This window comes from Microtus pennsylvanicus, chromosome 11 (genome assembly GCF_037038515.1).
Source record: "Microtus pennsylvanicus isolate mMicPen1 chromosome 11, mMicPen1.hap1, whole genome shotgun sequence".
Lineage (NCBI taxonomy): Eukaryota > Metazoa > Chordata > Mammalia > Rodentia > Cricetidae > Microtus > Microtus pennsylvanicus.
This window is the reverse complement of record NC_134589.1, coordinates 16,762,262-16,775,096: the sequence shown is the minus strand read 5'-3', so window position 1 is coordinate 16,775,096 and position 12,835 is coordinate 16,762,262. Positions and strand designations below refer to the sequence as shown.

Sequence of the window (12,835 nt, the reverse complement as noted above, 5' to 3'; positions counted from 1 at the left end):
AAGAGGACATGCATGTTATTTAATAGAGTCCTCCCTAAAAGAGTGCACACAATCACCTGCATTTTGCAAACAAAAAATCCGGAAAGCAGATCAAATGCTTGCCCGAGAGTGGTATGCTGATGTTAGCACAGTGTTGTGTGCTCATGGCCTCTTGCACTCCTACTAAGTGGACAGGACACCTTCGCTATCACTGCTGTTGTTACTGAAAGTGAATTGTAGTTTTTGTTTATTTGGTTATCTTTTGAGGTTGCTCTTTACCTACTGAAAAATTTCCAAATTCTGGAAAATAGAGACCCAAGATCCAGGAAGCTGTTAAGACCCTTCCTAGATACAGTGGGGGAAATAATAATCTCCAGGGCATGAAAATACAAGATGACTAGGCAAGGTGGCACATGTCTTTAGCCCAACACACAGGAGGCAGAGGCAGGTAGATCTCTGAGTTCAAAACTAGCCTGGTCTACATAGCAAGTTCCAGGACAGCCAGGCCGACACAGTGAGACCCCATCTCTAAAATAAATAAACATATCAAAGGAAAATTCTAAAGAAAAACAAAAACAAAAGAATCAAGCTATGAAGAAAGTCCTATTACAGTAGTGGCAGACTTCTCTCCAGAAATCTTACAAGCCAAGAGAGAATGGAATGATTTGTTCAAAACATTAAAAGAGAATACTCAGCAATCAGGAATTCTACACCTAGCAAAGCTGCCCTTCAGAAATTAAACAGAAAGGCTTCCCAAGACAAACACTGCAAGAATGCATTGGGACCCACATGGGTAGAAGGAAATAGCTCCTGCAAGTTGACCTCTGACCTACACACATAAGCACACCAGAGTACACGAGTGCACATGTATACAAATGCATGCACACACACACACATTAAATTAATAAATGTGCCGGGTGGTGGTGGTACACACCTTTAATCACAGCACTTGGAAGGCAGAGGCCAGCCTAATCTACAGAGTGTTCCAGGACAGCCAGTGCTGTTACACAGAGAAACCCTGTCTCAAAAAAAAAAAAAACATACACACACACAAATGTAGCAATGTCAAAAATTATGAAAAGAGACCAAGATGGTCCTTATAGAAATGACGAAGGAATCAGGTTAGCCAAAGGAAATAACAGCTGAGGCTGAAGCTCAGCGTATAGAGTACTTGGCTGGCATGTGGAAAGTCACAAGCTCAGTCTCCGCATTAACGTTCTAAAACAAAACTTCTAAGAATAGAGATAACTGTGTAGCTGAGTAGTAGAATGCTAACCTACCGTGCACAGCCACCTGGGTTTGATCCCAGACCATAGGCAGGCATAGTGCTTGTGCTGTGATCTCATCACACTGGAATCTGAAGCAGAAGGGACACCATGAGTTCAATGCCAGCCTGGGCGACAAAGTGAGATCCTGCCTCAAAAAAGAAGAAAACTGCATTTCAAAACCCAATACAGAGCTGGAGAGATGGCTCAGAGGTTAAGAGCACTGGCTGCTCTTCCAGAGGTCCTGAGTTCAATTCCCAGCAACCACATGGTGGCTCACAACCATCTATGATGAGATCTGGTGTCCTCTTCTGGCCTGCAGGCATACATGCAGGCAGAACACTGTATACAGAATAAGTAAATAAATCTTCAAAAAAATAAAACCCAATACAAAGTACTACAGTATATGGCACCTTCTTCAGCAGTGTGGCTACTAGTAAGGAGCCCATGCGCTTGTAAATAATCCTTCACCCAAGACCCTGTAAGCAGCCCCCAAAATACACATTGAGTTTTCAAGCCAGAAAGAAAGAAGAAGGTAAGAATGAGGGGGAAGGGGAGGAGAGAGAGCAAATGAGAATACAAAGGAAGATAGAGAGGAAGGGAAGGAGTGGGGAGAGAGAGAAAATGAGAATACAAAGGAAGATAGAGAGGAAGGGAAGGAGTGGGGAGAGAGAGAAAATGAGAATACAAAGGAAGATAGAGAGGAAGGGAAGGAGTGGGGAGAGAGAGAAAATGAGAATACAAAGGAAGATAGAGAGGAAGGGAAGGAGTGGGGAGAGAGAAAATGAGAATACAAAGGAAGATAGAGAGGAAGGGAAGGAGTGGGGAGAGAGAGCAAGAATGAGAACACAAAGCATGAGAAGAGAGACTGAAGTGGAAAGACAGGAGAGGACAATGAAGTGAATGTAAGAGAAATATGTATAATGTACAAAAATGCCATAATGAAACCATTACTATTATGTACGATAAACATATGCTAATAAGCCTTAAATAGATTTAAAATAAATATTAATCAACTTCTGTAACTTGTAGTGGGTTTTTTTTGTCCTAACAATTCTTTATTCCATTTCTGAATTACCTGTGTTTTCTCTTTAAGCTATTTCAGAAAAAAATTCCAGGAAAGCCACTCTGAAATGCCATGGAGTCCGTATGGGAGAAGGGGCTTTAGGCCAGATATATGCACTCCTCCGCGCTCAAGCACTGCTGCCTTTGCCAATTCTGCCAAGATCTCGATAATGAAAGAAAAGGATTTGTATAAGTTTCTTGAAGCACTCAAGCGTAAGAGCCATTTTCCCTCTCCACTGTGATAGAGCGACTTCCAGGCAGCTGGTCAGAAATAGACACCAGAGGCCAAGAACAGGACCGGGGCTCTTGGAGTAGCTGCTCTCTGTCACACAGGCTTGGAAGCAGAAGTCCTGAGCCCTCAGACACCTAAGTGAAGTCTGCAGGATGGGTGTGCGGTGGGAACATGAGACTCAGGCAGAGGAGCCGGGGCCACAAGGGGAGCAGACGGAAGTGCACTGGGCTCTTCATGCTTGTCATTCCGGGAACTTTTTACGTCATGTATAATGCCATTTTTGGTTTTGTCTTTTTAGGGTGTGATCTCCCTACAGGTAGCCCGTACTCAAAAATACCTGTCTTTCCGTTGTTCCCTGATGTGGACGGGGTGGTGATGGGAAAGCCATTCAAAGACATACAGAAGCTAGAGATGCTGAGGAAAAAGGAACCTCTGAGTTTCTTCGAGGACTATTTTTTCCATAAAAAAGATTGGAAAGCACAGGTGGGTTTAATCTGTCATACTAGCTAATTTAAATACTCCATCTCTAAGAACCTAACTCAAGGCTAAAAGCATGTTTTCTTTACAGATAATGCGCAGTGTCTTGGGAGGTTGTAGCTATTGTTTTGAGATGTTGGTTTGGTTTTGGGGTTGGGATTTTTAGATACAAGGTCCATTGTACCCTGACTGACTCAAATTTCTAAGGAGCCAACAGTAAATTATCTATTAAATATATACTTTAGAGGCTGGGGAGGTGATTCTGTGGTTAAGAGCACTTACGGTTCTGCCATACTCTTTGTTTGTTTGGTTGGTTTGGTTTTTTGACACCAGGTTTCTCTGTATAACAGACCTGGTTGTCCTGGAACTCACTCATAGAGATCTGCCTGCCTCTGCCTGCTGAGTGCTAGAATTAAAGGTCATACTCATTTCTTAATACTACTCTTACAAAGGACCTGACTTTGGTTCCCAGTACCGACATACATAAAGTGACTCATAGCTGTAATTCCAGCTCCAGAGGATCTGATGCCTCTGAACTCCACAGACATCTACACTCAAGTGTACATAACCACACACACACAATTAAACATAATTTAAAAAAATATATCTTAATAACATACCAACCAGTACCCTATCCCCCTCCCTAATTTTTCCATAACATATATTGGTATCTATTTTTATACCTCAGATATCATATTTACATTTATTGTATATAAAGAAAGATATATTGCATTATCATTTATGCATACGACATCATATGTACATTTATAAATAGGATAATGTACCATATTTAATGTTGATCTATATTAATATATAATGTGTGTATAGCTGTGGAGATGGCTCAGCGAGCCAAGGTCCGCACAAGCATGAGGACCTGAGTCCAGATCCCCGACACCCGTGTGAAAGATGTCCTGGGGCAAATTCCTACAACCACGTGCTGAGACAAGCAGACCCTGGGACCAGCCTGTCTAGCCGAAAACTCCAGTGAGAGAGCCTGTCTTAAAACACACAGTGATATCCAAAAATGTCCTCAAAAGCAAGCAAAATGCCCATGCTTCAAAAAGCAAGACAACCAGACAGATCTTTACAAGTTCAATCTGGTCTACCTAATGAGACCCTCTCTTTCTCAAGAGAGAACTTAAAGCCCTAACACCAAGCTTATAAAATGACAGAGAGACAGGAAGGTCACATGGAGGTGCTTAGACCTGGCGGCTAGGGACAGGGTTTAGCCTGACAATTCAGGATGCCTAGAACTAAATCTAAAATAATAAGATTTAGATTTAATTTTAAATTTAAAACCTCTGGAAAAAATCAGAATCTGTGAGAGGAAAGGTACTGCTTGGTACAAGGCTCAAGTTCACCTGCTGGGAGCCCTCAGTGGAGAAGAAGGTCTCCCTTGGGAATGTGAAACCTGAGATTTGAGAAAACCTAGGTACGCAGCTGGGACTCACAGTTCCCATACTGGATACAGTCTCCAAACTGTGCACTTACCCTAAAAATCAGTTTCAAGCTTAGAAAAATCTACAAGACACAAATATAAACATATCCAAATCCTGAGCCACTCATTTCACACCATAAAAACAAAACAAAACCCCTTTGAGAGCTGGCAAGACCGCCTCTCAAACTTGCACAAACTTGCCACCCTGAGCTTGGTTCCCAGAACCCATGTAAAGATGGAGAGAACTAACAATATAGAGTCCTCTGCCTCGGCATGAGTGCCATGCACAGACACACAGATGTTGGTGGAAGTTTATGTCCCATCCACCAGCTCCTGAGTAACCGATACAGAGACTTAATATTAATTACAAATGCTCAGCCTATAGCTCAGGCTTATTACTGACTAGCTCTTACAATTTAACCCATTTCTATTCATCTATGTACTGCCCTGAGGCTCATGGCTTTTACCTCTATCCCATTTTGTGTGTCTGACTTGTTCTTCCTCAGACTCTACTCTTCTTCATCCCATCATTCTTATTTAGCTTTTTCTCCTAACTTTATCCTGTTCAGCTTGTTTATTAAACCAATCATAGCGACTTATATTCACACAGTGTACAGAAGGATTATTCCACAACATACAAACATCACACAATAAGTCAATTAATATTTTTTTTTTATTTTTGAGACAGGGTTTCTGTGTAGCCTTTGGTTCCTGTCCTGGAACTAGCTCTTGTAGACCAGGCTGGCCTCGAACTCACAGAGATCCGCCTGCCTCTGCTTCCCAAGTGCTGGGATTAAAGGTGTGCGCCACCACCGCCCTGCCAGTCAATTAATATTAATTAATGTAGAGAGATCCCAGAACAGACTATATAAAGAATACAGGGAGACTTTTGGCCTGTATTCAGAAAAGACTCACACAGGAAAAAAGAATGGGTTGAAGGATAGAGGGGAAAAAGGGATGGCAAAATCTCAAAATGGGGGGAAGAGTTAAGAAAATTCATACTAGATAGCTTTAGAGAAACCAGATCAGTACTGACGGAGTTTGGAGTCTGACTTTTTAGCAGCCACTGGAATGGGTTGGTTGGTTGATTTGTTTGTTGTGTTTTTATTTTTTATTAATTTTTTTACTTTTTTATTATGTTTAAAAAAAATAAACTATCTTTTTTCATTTTACAGACCAATCCCAGCTCCCACTTCCTCCCATCCTCCTATTTCCTCCACCTACCCCTCATGCCCCCCACATCCACTCTACAGAGAGGGTAAGACACATTGCTTTGAGGAAGGTCCAATGCCCTTCCTACTATATTCAGACTGAGAAAGATATTTATCCAAAGAGAATAGGTTCCCAAAAAGCCAGTACAAGCAGTAGAGATAAATCCTGGTGTCACTGCCAGTGGCCTCACAATCAGTCCCAGCCACACAACTATCACCCACATTCAGAGGAATTAGCTTGGACTTAGGCAGTTTCCTTCCCTGTCCGACTGGAGTTGGTGAGCTCCCATTAGCTCAGGTAAACTGTTTCAGTAGGTGATCCCATCATGGTCTTGACCTCTTTGCTCATGTTCTCATTCCTTCCACTCTTCAGCTGGATTTTGGGAGCTCAGTCCAGTGCTCCGATGCAGGTCTCTACCTGTTTCCATCAGTTGCTGGATGAAGGTTCTATGGTGATATTTAAGATATTCATCAATCTGACTACAGGGCAAGGCCAGTTCAGGCACCCTGGCCTCTATTGCTTAGGGTCTTAACTGGGGTCATCCTTGTGGATTCCTGGGAATTTCTCTAGTGCCAGGTTTCTTGCTAGCCCCATAATGGCTCCCTCAATCAAAATATCTCTTTCCTTGTTCTCATCTCTGTTTTTTCTCCATCTCAACTATCCTGTTCCTTCAAGTTCTTCTCCCCTCTCTCCTTCTCCCCTCATCTTCCCCTTCCACCCTCCCTACTCCCCCCACCCCCATGCTCCCAATTTTGTCAGGTGATCTTGTCTATTTCCCCTTTCCAGCTGGATCTATGTATGTTTTTCTTAGGGTTCACCTTGTTACTTAGCTTCTCCAGGATCATGAACCTGGAATAAAGTAAAGGTTCAATATCCCTTACTTTACAACTAGTATCCAGTTATGAGTGAGTATATACCATGTTCATTTTTCTGGGTCTGGGTTACCTCACTCAGGATTGTTTTTTTCTAGTTCCATCCATTTGCATGCAAATTTCAAGATGTCATTGTTTTTTACCACTGTGTAGTACTCCATTGTGTAAATGTGCCACATTTTCTTTATCCATTCTTCAGTTGACCAACATCTAGGTTGATTCCAGGTCCTGGCTATTACAAACAATGCTTCATGCTGCTATGAACATAGTTGAACAAATGTCCTTATATTATGATTGAGCATCTTTTGGGTATATGCCCAAGAGTGGTATTGCTGGGTCCTGAGCTAGGTTGATTCCCAATTTTCTGAGAAACCGCCATACTGATTTCCAAAATAGTTTTACAAGTTTGCACTCCCACCAACAATGCAGAAGTGTTCCTTTTAGCCCACATCCTCTCTACCATAAGTTGTCATTGGTGTTTTTTAACTTGGCCATTCTGACAGGTGGATGGAATCTCAGAGTTGTTTTGATTTGCATTTCTCTGATGGCTAAGGATGTTGAACATTACCTTAAGTGTCTTTTGGCCATTTGAGATTCTTCTGTTGAGAATTCTCTGTTTAGTTCCATTTTTTAAATTGGGTTATTTGGAATTTTGATGTATAATTTCTTGAGTTCTTTATATATTTGGATATATATTTTTTCTGTTGTGGGGTTGGTAAAGATCTTTTCCCATTCAGTAGGCTGCCTTTCTGTCTTATTGACTATGTCCTTTGCTTTACAGAAGCTTCTCAGTTTCAGGAGGTCCCATTTATTTATTTATTGTTCTCAGCATCTGTGCTACAGGGGTTATATTTAGGAAGTGGTCTCCTGTGCCAGTGAGTTGAAGGCTACTTCCTATTTTCTCTTCTATCAGGTTCAGTGTGGTTGGATTTATATTGAAGTCTTTAATCCTTTTAGACTTGAATTTTGTGCATGGGGATAGATAGTTGAAGATGCTTTCTTTTTTTCCATTATATAATTTTAACTTCTTTGTCAAAAATCAGATGTTTTTTGGTGTGTGGATTAATATCTGGGTCTTTGATTCAATTCCATTGGTCAATCTCTCTGTTTTTATGCCAATACCAAACTGTTTTCTTTTTATTGTTATTGTTATTATTTTATTACTTTAAAAAAAATACCAATCCAAATTCCCACTCCCTTCCCTCCTCCCACTCCCTCCACATACCCAATTCTAAGAGGGGGCAAGGCTCCCTGCCCTGTGGAAAATCCAAGGCCCTCCCTACTACATCTAGGTTGAGCAAGGTATACTGCATGTCTATAATAGAATTTCATGTCAGGGATGATGATGCCTCTGGAAGTTCCTTTATTGTACTGGATTGTTTTGGCTATCCTAGGTTTTTTTGTTTTTCCATATAAAGTTGATTGCTCTTCTTTCAAAGGTCTGTGAAGAATTGTATTGGGATTTTGATGCAATCATTGAATCTATAGATTTCTTTTGGCAGGATTACCATTTTTATCATGTTGATCCTACCTATCCAAGAGCATAGGAGATCTTTCCACTTTCTGGTATCTTCAATTTCTTTCTTCAAAGGCTTAAAGTTCTTGTCGAATAGGTCTTTTACTTCTTTGGTTAGTACTACCCCAAGATATTTTATGTTATTTGTGGCTAATGTAAAGGGTGATGTTTCTCTGATTTCTTTCTCAGCTTCTTTATCATTTGTATATAGGAGGGCTACTGATTTTTTTTTTTTGAGTTGATCTTGTATCCTGCCACATCACTGAAGGTATTTTCCGCTGTAGGAGTTCTCTAGTAGAGTTTTGGGGGTTACTTATGTATACTATCATATCATCTGCAAATAACAAAAGTGCCACTTGGAGTGTTAACAGTGAAGGAAGAACTGGAGACAGGAATGCCAAGTAGCAGTGAGTCTGGAGATGAGGCAATAAGCGTATCCAAGCAAGCAGTATGCTTACCAGACTTCCACGAGCATTGTTCAACAGCCCAGCAACCAGAGGAACAAATGCTGCTTCCTTCAGGAAGTCTGGAAACAAGAAAGGCTACACTCTTTGGAGGGCAGCTTGCTCGAATAGCATGGGAATTCTAGGTCAGGATAGAGATGGCTTCTCTCCACCCCCCTCACCCACTCCTCCCATCAGTGTTTGTTTTATGAGCAGATTTCTTTGTTATTATTACAGTGGATTTGCTAAATACCTGTGGACACATGCACTCTGCTGGGTGCTCCAGTGCAGCCAACAGTTTAGCGACAACCTTACAAATCATATACAAATCCTCTTGTAACAAATTTCTGACCAAGTGGTGGTGGCGCACGCCTTTAATCCCAGCTCTAGAGAGGCAGAGGCAGACGGATCGCCATGAGTTCCAGCCCTGTCTGGTCTACAGAGCGAGTTCCAGGCCAGGACAGCGAGCATGGTCACACAGAGAAACTCTGTCCTGAGAAACTAGAAAAAAAAATCTTGTTTTGTTTTTGTGAAACACTCACACTGTAGCCCAGGCTAGCCTGGAACTCTTTCAGTTTTCTGTAGTTTCCCAAGGACTGGCATTACAAGTATGAACCATTATGCCCAACTTCATACTAATACTTTCCCCCTCATTATTATGTCTTTTTATAATTAATGTCTAAAGTTAGCATACCAAGTAATGGGTTTCCTATAGCATTTTTCACACGTCTTTGTTATCTAATTCAAGCTTAAATGTTTCACTGATCTTTTTGCACATATAAAGGCCGCGGCTGTGAAGCCCATCAGGTCCGCCTCAGGCTATTCAGATGACATCATAGCCATCGACCACCTCTTCAAGAAGAAACCGCACTGGAACGTGAACGATGCAGAGAACCTCAAACAGCACGTGAGTATCAGGTGCCGCCCCAGACTGCGCTGTTAAAGGTGTTTCCTGCTAGGAAGACTCGGCCTCCAGAAATAAATGAAAATCTCCCCTTTATGGTACAAGATGAGCTGCGCCACTCCTGGAACTCCTGGGAGCTAGCGTTCTTTGAGGGGTTCAGGAAAGAGGAGAGGAGACAGAGAATGCAAGGGCTGAAGGTGTGATTTCTACAAGGGAATGGAAGCATTGAGAGCATGCTTACTAGCGTCCAATGCAGACGCAGGGAGTGGTGTGGAGGAAATACATTCTGTCCTTCTCTGTGGAGTTGTTAGCTGCTAACCAGGTGGAAAGGTGCATTCTGGAGCCTCTCTGCCTATGCCTTAACGTGTGTGTGCCAGTATGTGAGCATGCCTGTGCCGGAGATCAGCCTCAGCTGTTCTATTCCTTGGGTATCTTTGGCTTTTTTTTCTTTTTTTGACAATCGTCATGCTCCCAGTGCCCCTCCCCCCAGGTTTCTACCCACACAGTCTATCTTCCCACAGCGCCCACTCATACCCTGTGTATCCATGGGTTCTGAGATTCGGAGACACCACAGAGAGAAAAGCACAGCTCCTACTCTGAGAAAGCTTGGGGTGAGGGTAAGGTCGCAGAGAAGGAAGGGTTCAGTGGCAGTGCGCTGGGATGTGTGGAACTTCAGAACACAAAGCCGTGACCAGCTGACTCCTGTCTCTCCACTAATAGATCAACACACAAACAAATGGAGGCTGCCTGTGGCCAGAGACCTCCAGCACCAACACCGGCCACTCCCTAGGCCAAGAAGCTCGAGAAGATCCTGAGTTTAGCCCCCTATAACTCAGCCATAAGAGAACAGCAACGATCTCTGTGTCAGAGGAAGGACGCTAGGGTGACCATGCGGGCTGCTCCCATCTACCTTCTTTGTTCAGCAGTAGCCACCTGTGCACTAATAACTAATTTGCCCGAGCCTAAACTTCTTTCTTTTACACGGACCTTACCTCAGTCACCATCTGACAAACATCCCCCACTCCCCGGGATGCTAGGTCTCATAACACATCACGCTCAACATGCCCCATGCTCACTCATACCTCCTACATCAGCCTGGCTCTCCCCTGAGGATGCTGTATCTCAGCTGTAGACGCCACCATCTCCTCAGTCACTGAAGTCAGAAGCCAAGGGGGCACTCTTAACTTTGTTTGTTTGTTTTGGTTTTTTCTTATTCCTTACCTCCACCAATCACCAAATCTAGTCCAACTCATTCTGGGGTGTTTTCCAAGTCTGTTCCCTTCCCTCTACCCCTGTTCTCTTGGCCTGAGTTGAGTCCTTCTGTAAGACTTGCCTGGACAACAGGCTCTAATCTGGAATCCTCAGTTCTGCAGCTTTCCCTGCCCTCAACCACTTTCCACACAGCCACTAACGATCGAACATGAAGATGCAAACATGCCCTTGTCCTGCTTAGAGGTAAATGCTTGAGCTGAAGGTAGACCTCAGTGATAGCACTCCTGCCTAGCACGGACAAAGCCCTAGGTTTCACTCCCAGTTCTGGGAGCTAGGAAGGATGCGTGCAGGACATTCTTCCTGGTAGTATCCCAGGGATGAAAGCAAGAAAATTACAATGGAAGAACAGCCTGTGCTACGTAGGAAGTCCCAGGCCAGCCTGGCCTACTGAGACCTCTCCTCCAGTAATGGTAGAGTCTTCTGCTCTACACAACTGAGGGACTCATCTCACTTCCCTCAGAAACAGCCCCCACCCCATGAAGGGCTCTGCTCCCTCCTCTCACCGTCTCTGCTCTGACTTTCACCCCGACACTCTGCCAACACCACGATTGTCCAGCTCTCCCACCAAGTCCAGGGTGCTTATTGTCTTCCAGCGTTTGTTGATGTGGCCTCTTCATCCTGGGACTTCTTCCCATCACCTCTCGATGCCTCAATCTTAAAACGCTTAAGGATTTGCTCAGCTCAGCATCTTCTCCCAGCTGACTCTCCCTGTCTTAGGCTGAATCTGGTACTTAGATCACCTAAGTTAACCCCATGCTTCTCTCCTGGGAACTCACTCTGTAGACCAGGCTGGCATCAAATTCACAGAGATCCGCCTGCCTCTGCCTCCTGAGTGCTAGAATTAAAGGTGTGTGCCACCACTCCCTGGCTTTCAAGTGACACATTTTGATTCCCACTAACTCGTAGCTCCTAAGTCCCATGCTGCCCCATCTGTAGTTTCTGGGATTTTTACATGGATGACTCTCAAGCCACCAATAACTATGGTTTATAAATCAAAGATAGTTAAAGTAACTCCACTCAGTTTATGTCTACCCTCTCAATACAGGTAAAGAGAGCTACAGATGCCTATAACTTAGGAATTGCCCTCGAGCACCGGAAAGAAATGCTGAATCTTTGGAGAAAGATCCGAGGGGATTTGATTGGGATAGAGACCAACAATGAGTCCTTCTACAACACCTTCTCCACATACACATGGTCCTGGAACGTCTGCCAGGAGCTGCTTAGCGCTAAGGACTTGCGGCTGCACGACAGCTACGTGAACAAAAACTCCTCCAGCAATTCTGGGTTGTCTTCCCCATCAGACCTCAGCGAGTATGACCTGGAGACAGGACGGAAAAGGAGACGGAAAGGTTTCAGAGGGTTTCGGCAATGAAATGTCTACATTTTCTAAACAACGCTTAGAAAACTGCTTTCCAAACTTATCAAAATTATGGTTTCTTGCTTTTATCGACTACATTCTTAGCAGATGGAAATTTTGACATCTTTTGGATTCTGGCCAGTAAAAACCTTTAAATCATAGGATGGCTTCTCTCCCCATGGTTTCTCTGCCCCCAATCTTTGCTACTTTAAAGTAGTTACTCTATTATTAGAGCCAGTTGCCCTCTGCTACCCCCACTCAGCTCAAAACAGCCAAGACAGCATCAGGAAGGGGGAAAGGTGGCCTGGTTCCTAAGGGCCCTCCATGCAATAAGCGTCTGAGTTTGGGGTGACTCTGCCCCCAACGAAAGAACCCTGTGACATTTAGGAATATTCCTAAGGCACACCTTTCACTTGGATTGCTCCTGCAAATAACTGAGTTCATACATTACATTAAAGATGCACATAGCTGGGCAGTGGTGGCGCACACCTTTAATCCCAGGAGGCAGGGGCAGTTGGATCTCTTGAGTTCAAGGCCAGCCTGATCTGCAGAGTGAGTTCCAGGACAGTCAAGGCTACAGAGAGAAACCCTGTCTCAAGAAAAAAAAAGCAAACACATAACTATATTGCAAATTCGTGGCAGTATCATGATATTTTGTATTGTGCATGTATGTGAGCTGTACGTGCACGTGTGTGAGTTGACCAGGTAGTGTTAAACACTCTGGTGTGTGCAGAGCCTAGAGGGGGATGTCAAGGCATCTTCTGAAATCCACTTCTCCATTTTGCTTTCTGAGTCAGGGTCTC

The 12,835-nt window shown here is 43.5% G+C and overlaps 1 protein-coding gene across 1 annotated transcript in view; it reads left to right on the top strand.

The window, feature by feature from the left end:
• Efcab3 (EF-hand calcium binding domain 3) overlaps nt 1-12,047 on the top strand; it is a 370,379-nt gene extending 358,332 nt beyond the window's left edge. Inside the window, 4 exon segments of the mRNA XM_075941765.1 lie at nt 2,341-2,522; nt 2,840-3,024; nt 9,284-9,406; nt 11,721-12,047. Coding sequence (XP_075797880.1) covers nt 2,341-2,522; nt 2,840-3,024; nt 9,284-9,406; nt 11,721-12,047 — 817 coding nt within the window.
• The last annotated feature ends 788 nt before the right edge of the window (nt 12,048-12,835 follow it).